This window comes from Asterias rubens, chromosome 2 (genome assembly GCF_902459465.1).
Source record: "Asterias rubens chromosome 2, eAstRub1.3, whole genome shotgun sequence".
NCBI classification, from domain to species: domain Eukaryota; kingdom Metazoa; phylum Echinodermata; class Asteroidea; order Forcipulatida; family Asteriidae; genus Asterias; species Asterias rubens.
In genome coordinates, this window is record NC_047063.1 from 1391866 (window position 1) to 1414844 (window position 22979).

The 22979-nt window shown below is 39.5% G+C and overlaps 2 protein-coding genes across 3 annotated transcripts in view; both read right to left on the minus strand.

Annotated features, from left to right (window-relative positions):
• Positions 1 to 210: 210 nt before the first annotated feature.
• LOC117306867 (inactive selenide, water dikinase-like protein) lies at positions 211 to 9058 on the minus strand. Its single transcript, XM_033791426.1, has 7 exons — positions 8687 to 9058; positions 7040 to 7143; positions 6402 to 6551; positions 5333 to 5445; positions 4367 to 4557; positions 3352 to 3561; positions 211 to 2562 (listed from the first exon to the last, which is right to left on the minus strand). Exons 1-7 carry the CDS (start codon positions 8883 to 8885, stop codon positions 2396 to 2398), a joined length of 1134 nt encoding a protein of 377 aa, XP_033647317.1. The 5' UTR covers positions 8886 to 9058; the 3' UTR covers positions 211 to 2395.
• A 3420-nt stretch (positions 9059 to 12478) lies between these two features.
• The window catches only part of LOC117304457 (general transcription factor 3C polypeptide 1-like), a 42208-nt gene continuing 31707 nt past the window's right edge, over positions 12479 to 22979 (minus strand). For both annotated transcript variants that reach the window (XM_033788931.1, XM_033788941.1), the window contains 5 exons: positions 19197 to 20203; positions 16629 to 16818; positions 15337 to 15905; positions 13660 to 13852; positions 12479 to 13036 (listed from right to left, as the gene is read on the minus strand). In XM_033788931.1, the coding sequence (XP_033644822.1) occupies positions 12878 to 13036; positions 13660 to 13852; positions 15337 to 15905; positions 16629 to 16818; positions 19197 to 20203 (2118 nt within the window). In that variant the 3' untranslated portion in view covers positions 12479 to 12877. The remainder of the gene's footprint in view (positions 13037 to 13659; positions 13853 to 15336; positions 15906 to 16628; positions 16819 to 19196; positions 20204 to 22979) is intronic.

Here is a 22979-nt window from a genome sequence, read left to right on the forward strand (position 1 = left end):
GTAATCACAGAAACTGTGAGGAAATAAATTGGAAATAAATCAAGTAAAATTTGTTGACATTAAAAATCTTTATACAAATTCAGAGCAGCACTAGTTTGGCAATACTGAAAGTTGAATGAAAGTTGTATTTTTACTTGAGTTTACAAAAAGTGACATTATAATACATTTTTTTCTACAGCTAAAATGAAAGCACTCTTTAACCCAAGTTTCTCTTCATGAATAATTCTTTAAACAACTTTAATGTAGAATACACTTGACAACTAATGACTAATGGAATTGCATCTAAACATTTCTTAATTTAGCGCATGATGATTTGACACTTAAAACACCTGCAGAATACCTAAGGGAAAAAAAGTAAAAAAGTGGACACAAAAACTGTTTGCCAAGTAAAATATTAACTGTACAGAAATAGCAAAGTTGTGAATATAAAAGTTAAAATGACAAGCGTTTCATGCAATAATAACAGCATCGTGCATGTGGGAATTCTTGGCTAAATGGCACTGAATATTTGTTGTGTCTGTAAAAAATAAGAAAATAAACTTTTTTTGTAGATAACTCATCAGTGGGTGCCTACATTACTACTGTTAACCTGTGTCCAATTTCATAGCGCTGCTCAACGGTAAGCAAATTTTCATGCTTATTGTAGCAGAAAAAATTGCTAAGGTGCAAGTGTATTTCACAGGTTAGAAGAAAAAATCAGGGGGTCATATTGCGGGTTCACCATGGATTTGCATTGTGACGTAATTAATTTTTGTGCATGCCGTTTTGTGTGCCTACGAATAGAAAATCGGCTGCTAAGTAGCTCCATGAAATTGGGCCCTCAAAACACGTTTTCTGATAAATTCACAAAACTTTATGCTGATTGTATCTGAATGCTGAAGTATCCACAGCCATCATCGGCACCTGTTTTGAGGTTTTATGTCTTTCATTTCTTCTTTGTAATCAAAGTTTTTGGACAAATTTGTGAGTTTGACGTAGTCTCCATGTCATTGAAAGTTGCGAACCAAGAAATTCCCAGCTCATCATCAAACTTGACTGCCGGTGCCCCCTTATCAGTTTCCCAAGAACTTTAAGATTTTCCAATGTAAATGCCCATTGGAAGATGTAAATGGCCTTGCCCGCTCAAAAATGAAATTCCTGGCCCGAGGATCAAATTTTATACAGGGTTAAAATGATCATAATTTTAACATAGTTACACATAGTTCTTGATGAATATGAATACAAAGAAATAACTGATTGCGTATTAAAATGAACAGTGGGCTCGATTTCAATTAATGCTAAAATTAATCTTAAGATCAGCATTGCCAGGGTAGTTAATTAAATTGTGACATGCTTTGTTTAGCACTTAGCACTCAAAGGCAGGGTCATACTTTGGCGATGACCTTGAAAACAAAAAAATTCTCCAAACGATTACTTGTTACTGATTACAAAACTTCAAATATTTATTTGTCATCTCGTAAACCATTACTGGCTAATAAAAATAGGGCAAAGTCGTAATTCATGTTTCATCATGGATTCAACTTTGAATATCATAGGTCTACCGTTTTTGCGATTTGCCTTGTGCGTTGCATATTTTGAGAGGCAAGACTTAAACAGAATCTGAATGGCCTGTGGCTTTGCATATATCAAGTGCTTTGGACCAAGAACATTCTCCAGAAGAGACAACAATAACCTCCATGAAAAAAGGGTGGATCGGCGGGGGAGATCTGTAGGAATTTTTCAGAGGAAGGTATCATCGCTGCTGCAGTCCAGATCAGGACAACAGGGGCCTAATTTTGAGAATCTCTCTGCTTACTGCGGAATTCTGCACTTACGTCCCATGGAAGTGTGTGCTTTACAGGGCTGTTAGCGCAGAATTTCGCGGTAAGCGGAGCAATGAAACCATTCCCTGATACAATGCCCTCCTTCAAATTCAAAGCTTCATATGTATTTGCTTCAAACAGATTTGTTTCATAAAAACATAAAACAATGTTTCTTGGACTTTTCAGACCTATAGCTTTTAACAGACTTTTGAGAAAGTTCAACTCTGCGTAAATGGGCAATACCACACAAAAAGTCTTAACTACTCTCCTCTAAACAGTTTCAAATCTATCAGCAACCTGGCCATGCCACATGTCTCAAAAGTAAAAAAACTTCCCTCAAAAAGTCTGAGTTCTGACCCCGAATGTTTCATTTACTTAGTTGAGTACTCAAACTCAACTTCTATTCCCAAAACCGTCTCACAGAATTGTTACTTGGAATCTACACATAAGTATCGAGCAGCAATAAAGATAAACTTTGTGTAGTGGAATAGTTACAAAGAGTGAAAGCGAGATATAACTTAAAGCAATTCATAAGTCCGGTGTTTCTGAATGATTAGCACGTCCTATAGACAGGATAAAAAAAGTTGTGAGACTTATGTGATGTTCGTGTTGACCTCAATGACACGGGGTTTATCAATGACGCGAGCTGTGCGGTTCCCCTTTTCCACGATACCGATGATCCAAGCGCTGGCTCCGAGTCTGTCCATTTCCTTGCAGTAACTGGCTGCTTGTTCTCTTGGAAACGCGATGAGAAGTCCTCCTGTGAACAAAATTAGAAGAGGTGTGATTGTTTGGAAAGTAACAGAAGAAAATAAAATTGGATATTAATGGTTCATCTTGATTTTGTACAACAATCAGGGAGATACCAAGAATTACATTCAACATAGGGAAAAGGTTTTCATAATCAAATACATGTATTGGTTTATTTTCAGGGAACTTTCTGCAGAGTCAGGGAGAGTTGGCAGCTCTGAGCTCAGGATGTAACACTTTAGAGGTTGATAGACTCTCTACATTACTTCAAATAGATATGAAGACTACGTCATCAGTATGGGCCTAATCTTTTTTCACTGTGATGGCAAGTTTGCTTCTTTCAACAAAATCCGAAAGGGCAAACAAACCTGAATTCAGAAGAATCATCAGACTGAAATACACCTTAAGGCCATGGTCAAGTGAGGTGAGTGCAGACACGATGAAAGCAATTTCTCTTATGAATTGTGGTGGTTCTGAAAATAACAACTGGTTTAGCAACTCACTGTTTCCATCAGTATGCTCTGGTTGACTTAAACCACTGATATTCTTCTTGGAACAATACAAGCTCATTTGCATGTTTAAGCAAAGAATAGTGTAAAATGTAAATCTCAATCACGCCTTTAAACATAAGTGGCTCTTCATAAAATAGTGAAAATATGATGTCAATTGGACGTAGTATTCATAAATCCTAGTCCGCATACTAAGCACAGTGTAAAATGCAAATCTAAACCACCATTTTTGACATGGTGTGGATTTTTGTGAAAGTGGTGACGAATTATCTACGTTGAAGATCACGTACCTGAAGTCTCCGGGGAGTAACCCTGTAGCAATTTAAATTCACTGTATCCTTTGGCGATATGCTGCATTCTGGCAATGACGGGAAGGTTATGGATGGCAAAACTGACTTCTTCTTTCTGGCACTTGGCAAGGTTCTCGGCGTGGCCGAGAATACCGAAACCTGTGATGTCCGTGGCACCATGGGCGTTGTATGTGGCCATTAGGCTAGCGGCTGCAAGGTAAGCAACAACGAAAGAAGAGTTTGTTCAAAACATATAAGTTCTCATTCCCGTGCTTATCAGTAAACAAATAAACATAAAAGTAACCAATTAATAGTGAATGTGGAATCGATCTTGAGAATTGTTTACAAATTAATGTCAAATTTCATTGTAGAGCCAAAAATTAATCAATCTGTGACAGGATTTCTCCATAAAATTATAATACTGCATCATCGTGCGATGAAGTCCAGCCATCGATTTCACAAAGAGTTAGGACTCGTCTTATCTCGAGTTAAGACGAGTAACTCGTCCTAACTTGGGATTAATCTTAAGGTCTGCATGCTACAGTGCAGGGTTGGGATGCGCCCTAAGTTTTAAGATTAATCCTAAGTTTGGAAGAGTTTTGTGAAATCGACAGCTGGACGTCCTTTTAGCAACAGTTAAAGCAATAGCTGTAACCGGCAATTCAGTTTTGACTTTATATAGCGCTGGGAAGTGGCGCATTTAACAGTATTACTCTAGTCACTGAGCCATTTACTTCATTCCTCAGACCATCTCAACTTCCTACCAAAGTCTGTGCTGCAAGCAAAATAAATCACAACTATGCAATCCCGAATACAAATTTAAGAGGTTGAAGAAAAGCGATTTTAGTTAAGTGGCTTGCACAAGGATACAAGTGCCATGACCAGGATTCAAAGTTTTGAACCCCCACCCCGATGAATTAGCCGCCAAAACTTGAGTCCAGTGATCAGACTGCTTGGCCATGACATGCCAAGTATCAACAACGAGTAAAAGTATTTGATAACAAGGATCACTTACATATTTTGTTAAGTTTACACATGTTATATACAGCCTCCTGGTAGGCCCTCTCCACATCTTCAGCTGTTATGAGAGCGTTCAATTTCTTCTTCTTCTCCGGGATTGACAGCCATTGCCGGGCAGTAATTGCGATCTGGGTACCCAGAGGTTTGGTCAATACGAGCACATCCCCAACCAAAGCATTGTCAGGACTGTAGGTGAGAAGAACACCAAAGAGTAAGATTTGGGAATAAAATGAATCGCAGGTGAAGGCAACTTATGTAACAAGTAGCTTTGAATGTCAAAGTTTATAGGTAGGGTAATAGATTGGTAAATTCTCTGAAAAACTAATAGCCATAACAACTTAGTTGGTAAGAAGCACTGCAGCTGTTGGTATTATTAACTCTTTTGAGACAGGATTCCATTCCAACTTAAGTTGGGGTGTCATTACTGACAAAAAGGTCTGAAACTGGGGTTAAAATTTGATGTCTATTGAAATGACGGTATTTCCACCTTTTGGTAGATTTCAAGGAGCTTTTGGGAACATTATCCTCAGCACTGGAGAAAGTGATAAAAGAGCAGGATTCATGTATCACTGTAGAAAACAACAACTACTTTTTCTCAAGGTAGACATAAACAAACCTGAATTCAGATTAAAGTCTTAAAGTTTCTCGTCCCTACTTCAAAGTTTGGATAATTTTCCCGCGAAAACATTCGAGTCTGAGAAATGATTCATGCATGAATCATTTCTAAGGTTTCTGAGAGTTGCTGTCCGTTGGCAAACGCTGTGGCCAGAGATGCAGTTGGTAGCCGCTGTCACCTCGCTAATCTTGGATGGGTTCAATGTTCTTGTGAACTACCATGACAGCTTTTTGTTGTTTTCTAAGTAGGCCTAGACAGTTTATTTAAAAAATTAATAATAATTACCGTATTTATAACGCATATTTATAATTCAGCTGAAAATAGGCTGATAACTATTCAACTCACCACACAATACTAGTCCCAGGGCACACACTTGTAGCAGTTCCCCCGATGGTACACCAGGGGTTGAGAACTGTTTGACCTCCCCTGACCTTGGTGCCTGCCATATTTGCCATATCCTGCAATGAGATGAGAATAGCCCTTAAAGTCTAGCATCAAGTTAATCAGATCAATCAATCAATCAATCAATCAGCCGCAAAGACAACATTGGTCCGTCGCGCTGACCTCCTATGTCCATGTTGAGCAGCTTGGTTCCAGATAGCCTCTACCTCGCTCGGTCGACCTAGTTGAGCAATCCAGGGACTTCTTGGGCGACCTCTGGGCCTCGTCCAGCCGGTGGCTGGGGGTCGACCCTTCCAGGCATTTATAGCGATGTTGAGTGCCTTCTTGGCTGGGGTGTTATCATCCAGGCGCACAATGTGGCTGAAGAGGGCACGCTGCCGGCGAAGGATTAGAGAGGCTATCGAGGGGAGTTGTGTTGTGCCGATGATTTCGTTGTTGCTTATGAAGTAATCAGATCATAAAGTAAGATTTCAAAATATGATGTTGTTTCTATGATCGTAGCTGAGTCAACAGAGGCAGTTAATTGCCTTGATTTCCCTGGTCATTACCTCAATATACCCTGGTCACTGCCTCCATGCCCCATGTCAATGCCTAAATGCCCTCTAAGGTCACCATGCCCCTGGTCTTTGCCTTAATGCCCAAGGTTGCCATACCCCCATGTCATTGCCTCAATGCCCTTGATCATTGCCTCCATTCCCACATTAATGTTTTCTATGCCCTCGGTCATTGCCTCCATGCCCCAGGTCATTGCCTCATTGGCCCTTGTTATTGTTTATGCTCTTGGTTATCAATATCGTCTTATTGCCCCTGGTCACCGCATGTCCGCCTCAATGCCAATGTCATTTCCTCAATGCCCCTCACCACTGGTCATTTGGCCTTGGTGCCACTTGAATTGTTCTAGTAGAAGTAACTTTCCCTCATCGAGGTGCCCTAGCTACCAAAATCAAACTGTCCTGCATAATAATGAAGCATCAGGCCTGTACTTTTAAGACTTTATTTAAGAAGTACTTACCCTAAAGCCTCGCATCATGAGAGGAATTATGATCTCACGCTCTTTGTCACTGAATCGCTGTGGAACGCCAAGCAACATCAACATGTTGTCACACTCGAGGACGCCCATGGCGTATATGTCACTAAGCACATTAGCACATGCTATTTGCCCCTATTATGGAAGAATAAGTTGGTACAGAAAGCAATTAAACTTAACCTTTCTTTGATTATCACTATCACCATAAAGATCTCTACCAACTGCATTCCCGAAGGGACACACACCAACCCTCAGAAATTTAAGAAAGAATCATTTCTCAGATTAAAATGTTTTCAACCAAAACCATATTACTTCAAAGGGAATTCTTGCTCTGTTTATATTATCAATAGTTTATACTGCTAGTTACTACCAACAGCTGCGATGTGTATACCTCCATGTTCTCACCAAGTAAGTTTTTATGGCAATTTAGTTACCAAAGATAGAATTAGGTAGACAGATAAAAACTTGAATGTCCCACAAGCATTGAAACCATAATTTTCGTCAAACACAGTCTGGAAAACATGCTATTTGGAAAAGAATTCTACTTTCACTCAGATGTTTAAGTTTTTGTGAATTTCTTCTATGATAAAAAACTTTGGCACAAATCTTGAACTAGATCTCACCATAACATAAGGATCATCCACCAAAGGGTAAAAAAAGTCGGTGGTTTCAACGAGGCAAAGTCCGCCATGTGGGAGAGGTTTGACGCTGCAGTCACTGCCGATTCCTACATAGTAAACAAAAACCACCTATCATTTTTGAAATCATGAAAAAACAAGGAGAGGAAGGTCATAGTAGTATAAATGTTAAATATAAAAATATGCAATGAGATTGAGAAGTATATTCTTGTGCAGACCCTTGTCTGAAGAAAACTTTTAGTTGTGGGTTGGGTTAAAATTTTGAAAAGTAAATTTCAGTGAAAAGTTTTTCCCACTTAACTTTACAAAATTAAATCAATCAATTAAAATTTGGTTACTGAAAAACATCACTTAACACTTTTTTAACAGACTTTGAAAATATTTACCTTTATTTAAAAGTATTTGTTTATTAATAATATTAGTATTAGGCCCTTCATTTAAATTTACAGGTTTTCCCGTTTTTATAATAGTTAAAGGCAGTGGACACTATTGGTAATTGTCAAAGACTAGCCTTCACAGTTACTGTATCTCAACACATGCAAAAAATAACAAACCTGTGAAAATTTGAGCTCAATCGGTCATCAAAGTTGCGAGATAATAATGAAAGAAGAAAACACCCTTGTCACACGAAGTTGTGTGCGTTTAGATAGTTGATTTCGAGACCTCAAGTTCTAAACTTGAGGTCTCGAAATCAAATTCGTGGAAATATTTTTTATAACAATAAATAAAATCCAAACAAGCGTTGATGAACGGGCAAGTGTGGAGTGATGATTTTCAAAAGCCATTTGCGCGAAAACGCACAGATAACTTTTTGATTTACACAGATAGAAAGTTGGGTAAGGAATTGTACAATACTATTATATGATTTTAACTATTCCAACAAAGCCTTTTTCGATTCCCTTTTTGTGTTTGAATGCAAGAGTTGCAGAATAGTGCAACTTTGAAGTAGTGCAATTCGTCAACGTTTCTCAATTCTGCTACTCAACGTTGCACAATAATGCAACGTTGCCTTATCTGCACTTTTCGCGGACTGCATTACTTGTCACCAAGAAAGGTTGTATGCTAATAATTATTTTGAGTAATTACCAATAGTGTCCAATGCCTTTAACCATAATTATTAAGTTTGGCCCTCTTCCTTTAAGTATTCAAATTATTCATAAATATGCAAATTAGCCCAAACTTATTAGGCTTGGTCAGTCAAACTGTTGCAAACACTTGCCTAGCCTGGGTAATTGTCTTCAATCCATGTACTGTCCTGTGTTTGTATGATCATGGAGGTGGTGTGATATCAGTTTTTAGTAACTTTTCAACAAAATGCAATGGTCTAAAAATACATGTTTACTGTTTTTGAAATGAAGCTGATGCAAAAAATAATTTGGGCAGCCACATTCCAGTAGTAATATTAAACGTAAGAGACAACAATATTATGATTTTATATTTTTATAACAATAAATAAAATCCAAACAAGCGTTGATGAACGGGGAAGACATGCGACTTCCCTGGTACAGTATGGCTCCCTAGCTTCCAGCATTAAACCTACATTAACTTGTGTGTAAATTTAGATTTAGATAATCCCAGTTTCGAGACATTATCAGTTAATAATTCACAACTCCATGAAACATAATAACTCACCAAACTCTGTTCTTTGCAGCATCATCTCTTCCGCTGACTTGCCTCCATCATCCTTAAACTCATCGAGAAGTTTAAGGAGATCTTTTTGAGGGACCTTCCACCCAACTCCTCTCGGATCCGTGAAAGTGTAGTTGGTTAGCTGGAAATCTTTGTCCAGCCCATGAGCAACTGGATCGAAAGGAGAACGTCGAGACCCCATTACAGCTGACAAATTTCACCGATTTTTATGGAAAATGTTATTCTATGTGGTACAAACTTGTTACCATGCCAACAGTGTTCAAGAAGAACGAAATTTTAAGGTGTTTTTGGTGGAATAAAACGGCCACAAATTGCCACGCTAAGGTGTGGGAAAAGTTACCCCGGTAGCCAATGTACGTGGTGAAATGTACCACAATTCATCATTCTCTAGGCACGTTCGCTTATTCCGAAAAAAGTAATCAAGATTATTTTGAACTTAAAAAAAATAGCATATTCACACTAAATAACTTATACCAATTAAAATATTAGGTGAAGATAGTACATTTCATCTTGTCAAAAAATAACAGAATTATAATTTAACTGCATTTCAAACGTACGAATGTAACACAAATTGTTACTAATTCGGGGAGTCATCTTGCTAATTGAATGTACCTGAGGAGTCGCACCCCGTTACCCGCATGCATGAAGCTGGGAGATTTTAAAGCAAGCGAGAAACGAGACAATTGGCATAATTTTTGATTCCTTTATTGGTGCTCGTGAAGATAAACTAGAGACGATTAAGACTAAATTTGGAATGGTTTTCAGACCAAGAATGCAATTTTTTTCCATGGTGACCATAGGTGTGACCATACAGGAAAGTTTAAATTTACTTTGTAGGCCTCTAATCCTATAATTTATGCACTTTCACTGAGGTGCCCATTTTCCCTTTAATGTGCGTAGCAACATCTGCACCACTGAGCTGCTATATATAAGTCATGCTTAGCATGAAATTTCCTCTATGATAAAATCAGGAATACCAACCAAATTTCCATGTGTTGCATTGCTATTGTTTGCCTCCATTATGTGGATTTTTGGTAATCCTAATCCAGCCAGGCAGAAAATTCATGCTAAGCAAATTTTGTGCTTAGCAGCTCTATGAAATTTGGCCCGGGCACAATTTCATAAATCCACCATTAAGCAGAAAATACTGCTACGTGATTGTTTTCCTTTCTCTATGGTTTTGCTAAGCAAATGTCAAGCAAGTAGCTGGTTCATACTTGTTCTGCTAAGAAGTATTTTTCTGTGCTTCACCAGCAGCAAGTTCGCTGGAATTGGGAAAAGAAGAGAAATGCCCACAGACCGCTCTTGCAGCGAGTCGCCGGTTGGAAAAAACCCTCCGAAATATTCTCTCAAGGCTATATAAAGAGCAAAAATTCCAAAAGGACCCACCAAAAGAAAAGAAATCTGAAATGTACGTATCCAGGCCTGTACGTATCTGAAATAAACCTCGAGACTGATTGACTGGCTTATTGAGCGTTTTGGGATATATATAGCATTTTTGCCATACTATTACACTAGGCCTATATCATTAGCATTGTACTCATGCACCTGTCGGCCTATGTGCGCCCAACGACAGTTTTAACGGTGGCATTGAATAGCGCCCGCTATGGTCCAATTGTGGGTTAGTTTACTTAAAGGTGTGTGTAAACAGCGCCCTCTTTCAATTGCTAGACACCATTCGGGAATTAAATAAAAATTGTTCTGAAATAAATCTGAGCCGAACTCTTCAATAACTCTGGACCTAAACATGCTAGAGAAATAAACTTTGTACATAAGTCATCCTAGCATATCCCTGCATCCGAATTTAAAAGTTTTAGGGCGGCTTCGACACTTCTTCATACCCGAAATGACTAGTAAGCGGGGACGCTCCTAACCGTGGTCAACAGCCTCCCCAATTGGATTTTTATGCAAAGAGCTTGTCAGAGAGAAAATCACAATACGGGTCAATTCGACCCCAGACTATGCTCATTTTAAACAAGTTTGGCACCATCAGATGGCCAATTTTAATGGCTTTCTTCTTGTAATAATTGTAATGCTTTGACAATTGTCTAGGCGGGCCAGCGGCCAGGAAGTGGACCTACTATACCCTTTGAAAATAACAATTTTTGCGCCGATTTTAAAGAAAAGTGCAATAAAGTCCATGAAATTGCTACACGTTTTTAAAGATCAAGAAAGGAGTGGTTTATTTTAACAAAAGAACATCCTTTGTATCCTTTCTACACACCAATAAATTCCAACTGAAATCTGTTATTCTAGTTTATCAACTTTCTGATGAATTTAAATACAACAATTACTAAAGTAAATGCACACTAGGGTGAGTCAAAAAGGAGTGGACTGGGATTGGTGATTCTTCAAAACAAAAATGACAAACAAAAGTTCAGTAAAGCACTCTGTCCTGCTTGAAAAAAAAATAATGAAAGAAATTGATCATCATTAAGAGGAGTTATGTCTATTTTAATCAAGAAAGGCCCAACTCATTTTGCAAGCTGTCCGAGGAATACTTGAAAAAATGAATGACTTATCACTCCTTACGCAGATGATTTGATTAAATCAAGCATTAACATTCAATGGAGAATTTTAGAGAGTTATCAGTAAAACAGGCATAACTTCTCTTAGAAATGATTAATTTGTTTCATTCTTTGTTTTCAGATAAGCAAGAAAACTTAGCATCACTGGGGTTTTGAGTGTCAGTTGTTTTGCTGTTAAAATCATAAATCTTGGTCAACTTCCTTTTGACTCACCTTGTACTGAAAATATAATCTAAATGAGAAACTGTCAACCTATATTGATACCTCCACTTTATCAGACCTGGAATCTCATCTTTGAAAGGACAAGGTCATTTTTATTCTGCAAAAGGCACTATCCGATCCATTGGAAAGTCTTTAAGTGAATGGAAAACTTTAAAATGGGCACAACAGCCAAGACCAGTGGGAACGGAGGCCATGGCATCAGTGCCCTGTAGCCTGTGTGTAATTCCAGGCCTGTTGAAAGAAAGGTTTTGTGTAAACTTAAAGGAACATTACAGAGTTGGTAAAAATAACATTTTTAAGATCACAGATTTACATAAAACTTACAGTCTTATGATGATGTAGAAAACACTCCTTGAAATATATTTGCCTGAAACGCCATAATTGATGAGAAATAAATAAAAACTAATTTCCCATTTGGAGTGTATCGCTCAGTGAGCATTATTTTCATTTTTTTTTTTAAAATCAATGTCATGCACAAATTTCTTATCTGTTTTTCACTATTCTCTCGTGACCCTGTATGATCGATCTCAAAACTTCTACATGTTTGTTAGTTTATGTTTACTGTGGATTACATAGAATGTTTACACTGCCATCGAGTATTAGCAAAAAACAAATCTGTAACGTTCCTTTCAACATGTTTTTGTTTATTAGTTTACATGTTCTGTAAAAACAAATGTATAACCATTTAATTGTTTTTATCCTAAATGAATGTATACAAACTAATCTGTGCACTTTTCAATTCAAAAGGGGGGTAAAAAACCTCAACAAAAAACTGGTGCGGTTAGGAAGAATATAATTGGAATACACAACCTGGGAACATTTTATGCATGAACATTTCTCAGAAATATTTTCGAAACCCGGTTTCTAAAACCGGAGTTGTTTCTCAAAATGTTATTCTGTGTCTCAAATACATAATCTTCAGTTGCAGTACTTCTTAAAAAGGCACTGGACACTATTGGTAATTCCCCAAAACCATCGTTAGCATAACAACTTACAATGTACTTCGTAATGAGAAATGGAGAGCTGTTGATAGCATAAAACATTGTGAGAAACGGCTCCCTATAAAGTAATGTTGTTTTTGAGAAAGAAGTAATTTCTTAAGACTTCCGACCTGAAGCCAATTATCCATCTTTTATCCAGGCCTGAAACCATCTCAACTCCTTAGGAGTATGCAGCACCGGCAGCCATATCAACATACATTTCACTTATCGTTCACAACAGCAATCTCTATCCTCGCTGGGTCCCATTTACTCCTGAGTGGTGAGAAGCAATTAATGTGTCTCACACAAAAAGACATGTTTCACGACCGGTACTGGTACCTTCACTCAGATGACTCGGTGTGATGCACTTGACCACTTGGCCACGACATGTTAGAGATTGATAGCTCAAGTAGAAGAATGTTACTCCTGAAAACCGTCCAACTTCAATCCTGATCATTAAGCAGTGTTCCAATATTGATCAAACAGTCTAGGCTGGTGTGGTAGTGGAAGAAGGAAGTCTGGCGCCTTGACTTATTGTTGAATATGCCAGGCTGAGGCAGGTGGACACAGTGTCTGGTGATGAGTTGAAGTTCTGACATCATCTACAGGATGCAAAAACAAACCCAGCAATATCAATTAACTGTCCGTAGAATTTAGATCCAAATGTTGTACCCCTCCCAGAGTCTCCTTAAAAATAAACCTCTAAAACAAAATACAAGTTCCCATTTCCAAGTTCTTAAGACTGAACCATGTGGCAATCCTCCAGTATTGTGGATGAAGCCCTGATGGTAGTCTTTACCCTGGTCCAGAGTTGAGTACCAATGGACTCCAGGTCTTGCACGCTCCCCCCTCCAAAAAAAAAATACAAAAAATAAGTAAACAATAATAATAAATAATAGTAAGCCCTAGTGATTCTGTTTCAGCAGGTGTGGGTTCGAATCCCGGCTGTGACACTTGTGTCCCTGAGCAAGACACTTAACTATAATTGCTTCTCTCCACCCAGAGGTAAATGGGTACCTGTGAGAGCAGAGATGTTTATTGTGATTGATTTAGCCTAGTAGCGCATTCGTTGCACAAGGCTGTATACTCCCCAGGGAGCTGAAGGAATGATTTAAGGCCCAGTGTTTATAATGTTGGAGTGCCATGAGCGTCACTGTGTAACGGACCTGAGCGCGATATAAGAAGCCATTATTATTATTATTATTATTATTATTATTATTATTACCTTAAGAATTCTCTGGCAGTCTACTCGTCTCAAGATATCCTTGAAATTGTCCAAGATGGCGGATTCTTTGATGCCAGGTTTTTCCGTGACGAGAAGACAGATTCCTTTCATCATTCTGTTGAGCTCCTTTTGGTTGATCGTGCCGTCTTCCTTCCGCCATGGATACGGCTGGAATACCACTGGCTCGTAGACTCTAAAACAAATAATAAGATGAAGAAAAATCATTAGGAGTTTACCTACATTCAAAGAGAGTTTCAAGGTGGTTCTTTGTTCCGAGAACAGCTAAACAATGAAACTTGCTTTATCAAAAACCCAAGTTTGGACTTTTAAACTGTAAAATGAGAAGGTTTTGAAACAGGCCCTTGACTTATCTCACAAATTTTCTGAACACTTAAATACCATTTTTAACAAATATTGTTCTTTATATCTCATTTTTAATTGTAGATATTATTGGTAAAATTCTGTTATCCAAGACCTTTGTGTTGAATTTTCATACTGTCTTTTCTATTGTAACATATTTAAGTACAGTATTGTGAATTATGTCGCAATTCAGTGATATGCTGCTATGACATACTAAATAAACCAAACCATACCCAAAGCCTGACATATTGTATTCATGTGTTTGAGATAAAGTTGCAACCTAAAGGAATCATAGTGGCAGTTTGTGACAATATTCGGTTTAAATAGTTCACTTTTTTGAAATCTGTGAATGGACTACATGTATTTAGCAAGTCTCTTGCAGGGTTTGTGAGGGCCAAGTGAGGGCCGGAGGACACGTACCCATTCATCGTTTTGAATCAAGGCGTTTAGCACCATGGTACCAGGGTTTGCTGATCTGGGGGTTGTTATACTCAACCTTGACTGAACGTTTTGACATAGAAACTGTCTCTATTGTCTAAGAAATTCAAATCAAGATGGTGACTTTGACAAAGCAAGCCATTTTGCCAGGTTTTATTCTAACGCTAACAAATTCAACTTGCGAGTTGCTTATGGTGAACAGGGCCCAATTTCATAAAGCAATGCCAAGCAAAATATGAGTTGAGCATCAGTCTTGCCAACAAAAACTTAATGGAATGCTAAGCAAGATGCTTATGTGCTTAGCCATTTTTGTGCTTAGAGGCTTTATAAAAGTGGGCCAGGGGTGGATTTCTCAAAGAGTTAAAGACTAGTCTTATCTCGAGTTACGACGAGTTACTCTCGAGTTAGGATGAGTTACACTCCTAACTTAAGACAAGCCTTAAGTTTTTAATATCTCCTAGGACTAGTCTCAAGTTAGGACTAGTCTTAACTCTTTGTGAAATCGACCCCTAGTTACTTAAAAGTCCAGTCAACAGCGACCGTATTCCTGTGAATTCCTGAGCTCGTATATAATGCAGCCCTCGAAACAACCCAAGGCACCCACAGCGTGGTGCCCTGTGCAAAGTTCAATACAAATTGACATTTTCCTCAAACAAGTGCCCCATACCAGAGGGAAATTGCTGTGATCCTTCAAGAGCGAAGTTCAAGGCTTGATAATACTAACAAACCGAGCAAGCAGTACGCAATGTGCATGAAAAAGCAGCCTCCCAACTTCGACAGTAACACTCACAATTTTTTTGCCATGCACACTGCGTGCTGCTTGCTTGGTCCTCTTACATTATATACCCTCTAACAGTCACCGATTGTGTCCATTCTTACCGGCTCTGAGCCTCAAATTGTTTCCTCTTAAATGCAGCACCACGCCCACTCTCGCTAGTCTTCTGCTCTAGGATGCCCTCAACAGCATCACCTCGTTCTCTCAATGAAACTTCAGAGCTCTCAACATCTCTTGTCGACTGCTCATCTGCAGCCATGTCAATAATGTCTGGGTTAACTTTGCCCTCTGACCTTTGAAGGAGGTCACCCTGTTTGGGAGAGACCTCTAACATGAGTTTCTTGTTTTTGTCAGCTTCTAAACCCTCTCCCCCAGTGCTGATTTCGGGGATACCTGAAGCGCTCGGTTCCTTAGTCAAGTCAACACATTGAAACAATTGAGTGTCGGAGCAAGACTCTGGCACTGGCTCCTCAGAGGAAACTGATCTTTGAGGCACGTTTGATTCTTGGGTCAAATCTACCGTCTCTTGATCGATGTCAGGGCACAGCCTCTTCTTACTTGGTTCTGAATCAGTCTGTTCAGCACAAGAGATTAATCTTTGTGATCTGATGCACCATAGAGAGACATGCTCCATCGTCACCAGGCAAAGCTCATTAGCACCGACTTCAAATACCTGGGGAGAAAACCCAAAAATCATATCAGAATAAATAAAAAGTACATTCCATTTTGTTTTGGAGACGGCACGCTGACAAACTGTGAACTTAAAACTGTTTAAACTTTTAACTGTGATGTTTTAAACTTGTTTGATTTATTCCATTGTCTTTAACAAAGATTTTTTTTCGAAATTAAAATCTGCTAAGTTTGAAATCTTTCCAGATTTGGAATGACTTTTTGCACAGGTGGCTGCCCATAGTTTTTTACCCAAACACAAAGGGAAGGTCCAATATTGGTAAGAATATAAAGAAACAAGCCACAAGGAAACTTACTTCACAAATAATTTATCAATTTCAAGGTGAACAAAGATAAACTGACTAGAATATGGCTAAAAAATTCCTGTAGCCATTGCTTATGCACAGTGTTCATGCCATGGTGGACCTGAGATATGGTAATCTGGTCATATCCCGAGCATACACAAAGGTTTATACACTGTGCAGAATATCTTATTGGGGAGGGGGGGGGGACACATCCTTATACTGTTGATCAACCAGGGAAATATATGGCAGTATTTGGTTGTATGACTCATTACTGGCATCCCTCAAAAGAAAGAAATGACGAATCATGAGCGAGCTACATAGCTCAGTTGGAGAGCGCCAGCGCACGAAGTGGCGGTTGCAGGTTCAAACCCTGATCTAAAATTTGTCTTTGATCTCTTTTTAAATTGTTAACAAGTACATACCATTTGCTGCTTCAGTAGCAAGTCCATGCACCTCAACAGCGGAACCTCTGTGGTAGCGCCTGCATTTACTTGGGCTACCATCCTTTTCAGCTTGGGAATGGTTAGCCCCAGAAATCCAGCCTCATTGATCTTGTTGTACACCTTGATGATTGTCGAAACGGCTGGAGAACTGAGGCCCAACTCTGAACACCTAGAAGATATGCGATGAAATTGTAAGTCTATCAACTATTAAACACATATTGACTGGCAATGAGGTAGCTAGTGTACGTCTATTCCCCCGAGGGACTTTGAGTGACCAGAAGAGGACCTAGATTTCCCCGAGGCCGAAGACCGAGGGAAATAATCCCCTCTTCTGGTCACTCACAGGCCCGAGGGGGAATAGACGTACACTAGTTACCGAATTATGCCAGTCAATATGTGTTTTATAACACAGCTCGGTCTTAAATGTGAAATAAGACCAGAAATCTGGAAAAGAAAGGAAGTTTTGTAGTTGCTGTTCCTGATTCAAGTCAAGAGAGGGCGCTGTAACCGGGCACTATTTTCAAAGACTAGTGCCCACTCGGGAACGAGTTCCCGCAAAACACGTGCACGATCACTAGACTATATTATTCACCCCTTGTGACCGTGTTTCAGCCAACCAGAATATAGAAAAAGCAAGAGGTGTGTTATAATAAATATTAGGTAACAAACTACAGTCGACTCCCGTTATAACGAGGTCCGCCGGACTGGCCCATTTTCCTCGTATTATCCGAACCTCGTTATAAACGCAGCGCGCTAAATATAGATACACACGTCATCATTGTGCATGCACACAACACGTGTATGTGCATATACATTGTACACAACACGTGTACATGCATATACACTTGTGTTAGCCTGCACGGAGCTGTTTGCTTATCAGAACAGCTATTACGAGCATCTTGTACACAAGAATATCATTGCTAAATGTCTTTTATTGAGTGATTAATCAGGGAAATGTAATATTTTGTACAATTTATGATAACAATATAGCAAAGAGATGTCAACTTGCCGTTCAGAGCGAGTGGATTCTGCCGCGTAGCGCATGGTATGAACATGATGCATGCATTGAACGTTCATTTTCGTTGGTGATCGACATGGAGTATCATGATAACAGCATGTCAAGCGTGGGACACCAGCGAGATGTTTCTGGAGTTCCGTTGCACGGACTGAAGGGAGTGATGATTGTATAAAGGAGCTTGTTTCAGTTGTTTGCCGTTTCCTTTTTTAGCTGTTCCGATCCAGTTGTTTTGTTTCATTTTTCAATTTCTCCTTTTAATTCTTATAACAGTATTTAATTTATTAAATCTTTGTGTATCTGTGTCTTTTAAAATAATTTTCTTTTTGATTTATATTATTGATTTAACAAAATCTTTGCGTATCTGTGTCTTTTAAACCATCTCTATCTTTTGATGTGATTGAATTAAATATTCCGGACGGGCAACCTTTGTTTTTTTCTTTCTTTTCTTAAAAAAAAACATTTTTGGAAACGGGGGAATCTTCATTCAATGAATTGTTATTATTGAATTAATAATATTTTTAATTGAAAAAGGGGCTCTACTAAAAAAAAAAAAAACTCGAACAGCGGTGACGTTTTTGAAGTTTTGCATGGATGATACGAGCAAGGAATAATCATTAGAACCCCCAAATACTACCGAGTGCGTTCGCCGACATGAATTTATTAAGTAAGCGGCATGTTTTTGAAATTGAGAAGGATTGTCGTCAGTGACTAAACCGTTGGTGGTTTTGAGCCACGCGCGTGATTTAAGCCCTCTATTGTCTGCTTGGGTAAACCAGTCCGTTGAATAGACTGGTGGCACTCTAAGAGCACCATGCAATTATCACCTCTATTGTATTGATCATGGGGTTTAAGGGCTTCATGTCATTTCTCAACCTTGACGAAGGTAAGCTTTTTTTACACACTTATTCCAGGCCCTCGCTACAAACGTCTGAAAACAATACATTTTGTCTCCAAGGGACCGCAAAATTACCTCGTTATAACCGTGTTCTCGCTACTTCCGTGCTCGTATAATCCATATTTTAATGCATTGAAACACGCACGGGGCAGTTCGGGACCGGCAAAAAACCTCGTAATAACCGGAACCTCGTTACATGCGAGCTCGTAATAACGGGAGTCGACTGTACCTGGGAAAACTGACTGGATAATATTTTTAAAACTTTGGGCTTGAAAAATAAAAAGTTGACTAAAGCGGGATTAACGTCGTGCCTGCCGGCCTATTCCAGCTCTATGTTGGCGATCTCCCTATTAGTTGGTATCTTAGTTCAGATATTTAATAGTTCAGATATTGACTAAAAGGGAGTCCGTCAGCATAAAGCTGAATCTTTCCAGAGGTTCAAGTCCAGTCCAATCAATATTTCTTTATTCAAACCCAAACTATTTTATTGCGTATACCCTATCTTCTATTGAAAATTAATCACAGGGTGTACACAAATGGGGCTCATGAATCACTTAAATTTCTGGAAATCAATATTATTAAGTGATGTGAGATGCCCTTAGATAAAATGCTATATAGAGTTAGGATTCCTTACCTCTCTGTCAGTTTCTCCAAGCTGCCTTCTTGTTGATCCAAGTACTTGGCTTTTAGAAGATCCTGGAGATACAAGGCTTGTGAACTCTCTTGAGATCTACAAGAAGTCTCCATCCCTATATATTTCTTACAGGGTCTAATAAGATAATCCAACAGGCTAGAAAAGAGGTTGGGTTGAGAGGAATGATCGAGGCTGGCTGTGGAGTTCGGGAAACTGGGTCTGAGTTTCAAGGTAAAAGTGCTGAGGACGATATTATCCTGCAGGTTGTGGATTCTTCCTTTGCCGCAGATTCCCGGAGCGTAGTGACCTTGGGCTATGAGCCACTTGGTAAAGGAACTCTGGGAGGCAGCTAGGCATTTGGCGGTAGGGTTCCTGGTGGCTGGTTTCTGCTGAGAGACTGAGGGGATCTTGAACTCACCGCCGTCTTGTGCGACATCGGTAGAGTCTTTTGGAGTCTGCTTGGATTCTACAGCTTCAGTAATATCACCAGGTCTTGATTGAGTAGTACTCTTCCCTACCCCATCACTAAACCCTGCACTGTCGGTTGATATTTCTTTGCTAACGAAGTAGTTATGATCACTGCAAATCGTAAATTTATCGTCTATTCCCGTTTGTGCAATCTCATTCTGTGCACCGCTAGCGAGTTCTTCAAGCATACCCATAACATTGCCTTCTATGCTTAGACTCAGAGGTTTAGCTTCCTCCAGGTTTGAGAGGCTTTCAACAGAATCCGCATTATTAACTTTCCCGTCAGCGTCCTCGAATACAACCCCCAAGTCTGTGTATGTTGTTGTCGTCTCTCCACCCTGTACAGCGCCCTCTATAGTGCCAACCTCATTCCCAACATCATCCTCATCTTCTTCATCTTCTGATTCCTCATCTGTGTCACTCTCCGAGTCTGAATCCACACCCTTCTTAAGAAGTCCCATCTGCTTCAGAGTTTCTGGGTCCAACAAGTTGCTGTCCACTACAGCCAGCCGCTTTGGGACAACAATCGTACATTTGATCTGCAGAGAGAAAGTATATGCATCAAGTAATAAATGACGTGGGAAATTGACTGGGTGAATTCCACAAAACTTGGGGTAAAAAAATGGAAAAAATGTCTAGAGCCAAATTTGAACCTGCGACCTCCGGATTAACAAGTTGGCACTTTACCAACTGAGCTATCAAGCCCTGATAATGGCAATCTCCTTGGGTGATAGCTGCCACAGGTTGAATGGCTTCTGTCTGGTGCTCTCCGAACAAAGATATTATTGACAAAGTAGGGAGACTGGGAGGAGAAGGGCCCTACTTTTTAGTTGATACAACACAGCATGTTAATCCGGGAGTCATAGGTTTAAGTCACCCTGGTTAGTTTCCTTGGTTCAACCTAAAATTATTCACAAAAAATATATATTTACATCATTTAGAATTCTTAAAAATTCAATTCAACATTTCACACTCGCATTCTCAATGACCGTATATAAAACATATATAGTGCGATAGTGCACACATTTTCATAAGTCAAGTCACACGTCACTCTTCCTCAAGTAAAGTCACAAGTCATTCTTCCTCGAGTCAAGTCACAAGTCATTCTTCCTCAAGCCAAGTCACAAGTCATTCTTCCTCAAGTCAAGTCACAAGTCATTCTTCCTCAAGTCAAGTCACAAGTCATTCTTCCTCAAGCCAAGTCACACGTCATTCTTCCTCAAGTCAAGTCACAAGTCATTCTTCCTCAAGTCAAGTCACACGCCATTCTTCCTCAAGCCAAGTCACAAGTCATTCTTCCTCAAGTCAAGTCACAAGTCATTCTTCCTCAAGCCAAGTCACAAGTCATTCTTCCTCAAGCCAAGTCACAAGTCATTCTTCCTCAAGTCAAGTCACAAGTCATTCTTCCTCAAGTCAAGTCACAAGTCATTCTTCCTCGAGTCAAGTCACAAGTCATTCTTCCTCAAGTCAAGTCACACGTCATTCTTCCTAAAGTCAAGTCACAAGTCATTCTTCCTCAAGTCAAGTCACAAGTCATTCTGCCTCAAGTCAAGTCACAAGTCATTCTTCCTCAAGTCAAGTCACAAGTCATTCTTCCTCAAGCCAAGTCACACGTCATTCTTCCTCAAGTCAAGTCACAAGTCATTTTTCCTCAAGTCAAGTCACACGCCATTCTTCCTCAAGCCAAGTCACAAGTCATTCTTCCTCAAGTCAAGTCACAAGTCATTCTTCCTCAAGCCAAGTCACAAGTCATTCTTCCTCAAGCCAAGTCACAAGTCATTCTTCCTCAAGTCAAGTCACAAGTCATTCTTCTTCAAGTCAAGTCACAAGTCATTCTTCCTCAAGTCAAGTCACAAGTCATTCTTCCTCAAGCCAAGTCACACGTCATTCTTCCTCAAGTCAAGTCACAAGTCATTCTTCCTCAAGTCAAGTCACACGCCATTCTTCCTCAAGCCAAGTCACAAGTCATTCTTCCTCAAGTCAAGTCACAAGTCATTCTTCCTCAAGCCAAGTCACAAGTCATTCTTCCTCAAGCCAAGTCACAAGTCATTCTTCCTCAAGTCAAGTCACAAGTCATTCTTCCTCAAGTCAAGTCACAAGTCATTCTTCCTCAAGTCAAGTAACAAGTCATTCTGCCTCAAGTCAAGTCACAAGTCATTCTTCCTCAAGTCAAGTCACAAGTCATTCTTCCTCAAGCCAAGTCACACGTCATTCTTCCTCAAGTCAAGTCACAAGTCATTCTTCCTCAAGTCAAGTCACACGCCATTCTTCCTCAAGCCAAGTCACAAGTCATTCTTCCTCAAGTCAAGTCACAAGTCATTCTTCCTCAAGCCAAGTCACAAGTCATTCTTCCTCAAGCCAAGTCACAAGTCATTCTTCCTCAAGTCAAGTCACAAGTCATTCTTCCTCAAGTCAAGTCACAAGTCATTCTTCCTCGAGTCAAGTCACAAGTCATTCTTCCTCAAGTCAAGTCACAAGTCATTCTTCCTCAAGCCAAGTCACAAGTCATTCTTCCTCAAGTCAAGTCACAAGTCATCCTTCCTCAAGTCAAGTCACAAGTCATTCTTCCTCAAGTCAAGTCACAAGTCATTCTTCCTCAAGTCAAGTCACAAGTCATTCTTCCTCAAGCCAAGTCACATGTCATCTCAAGTCAGGTCCAGTCAAGTCACAAGTCATTCTTCCTCAAATCAAGGACGAGCTAAAACATTTTGGAATTTTTGAAATGTATGGAGGATTTTTAGAAGTGAGGAAGGTTTTTTAGAAGGTAGGGAAACAGTTTCATATCTCACATTAGAAATGTATTTGACAGAAAAATTGCATTTGAACTATAATATATACCGTAATTTTCGGATTATAAACCGCGCGGCGTATAAACCGCACTTCCTCAAAATATACAAAAAATATTTAGATGTCGGCGTATATGCCGCGCGGCGTATAAACCGCGATCAAAATAGAAAAAAGACATGAAAAAACTAACCTCAAAACACGGAAGTGAAGTACGCAAGCCTGCCGCGTTACGGGTGATTTTTTATCTCACACTATCAGTCCTGAGTTATATTTTGTTTCCATCAACAACCCTTTTCAAGAATTTGCGATTTGATGATCGGTTGTGTTGACCATATGTTTTGTGAACTTCTTTGGCAACAATCTCCGTGAATCAAAGATCGGTCTACAACGCACACCGAGAAATAGTTGAACTTTGCCCTGCATCGCATCGCCCTCTGTTGACAAAAGTTGTTCACGTTTGATTAGACTGGGCCCCGAGCCTCAAAGCGTGGGTCAGACGTTCTACTCGATCCGTCCGAAGTCTAGCCA

What these genes read in the sequence shown, in the direction of transcription:
- LOC117306867 (XM_033791426.1), bottom strand. Translation starts at nt 8,885, where the DNA reads ATGGGGTCTCGACGTTCTCCTTTCGATCCAGTTGCTCATGGGCTGGAC. An exon ending in TGGATGATCCTTATGTTATG is followed by an intron (nt 6,552 to 7,039) that starts GTGAGATCTAGT and finishes CTTCCATAATAG; the next exon opens with GGGCAAATAGCATGTGCTAA. An exon ending in TTACTCCCCGGAGACTTCAG is followed by an intron (nt 2,563 to 3,351) that starts GTACGTGATCTT and finishes TTTTGTTCACAG; the next exon opens with GAGGACTTCTCATCGCGTTT.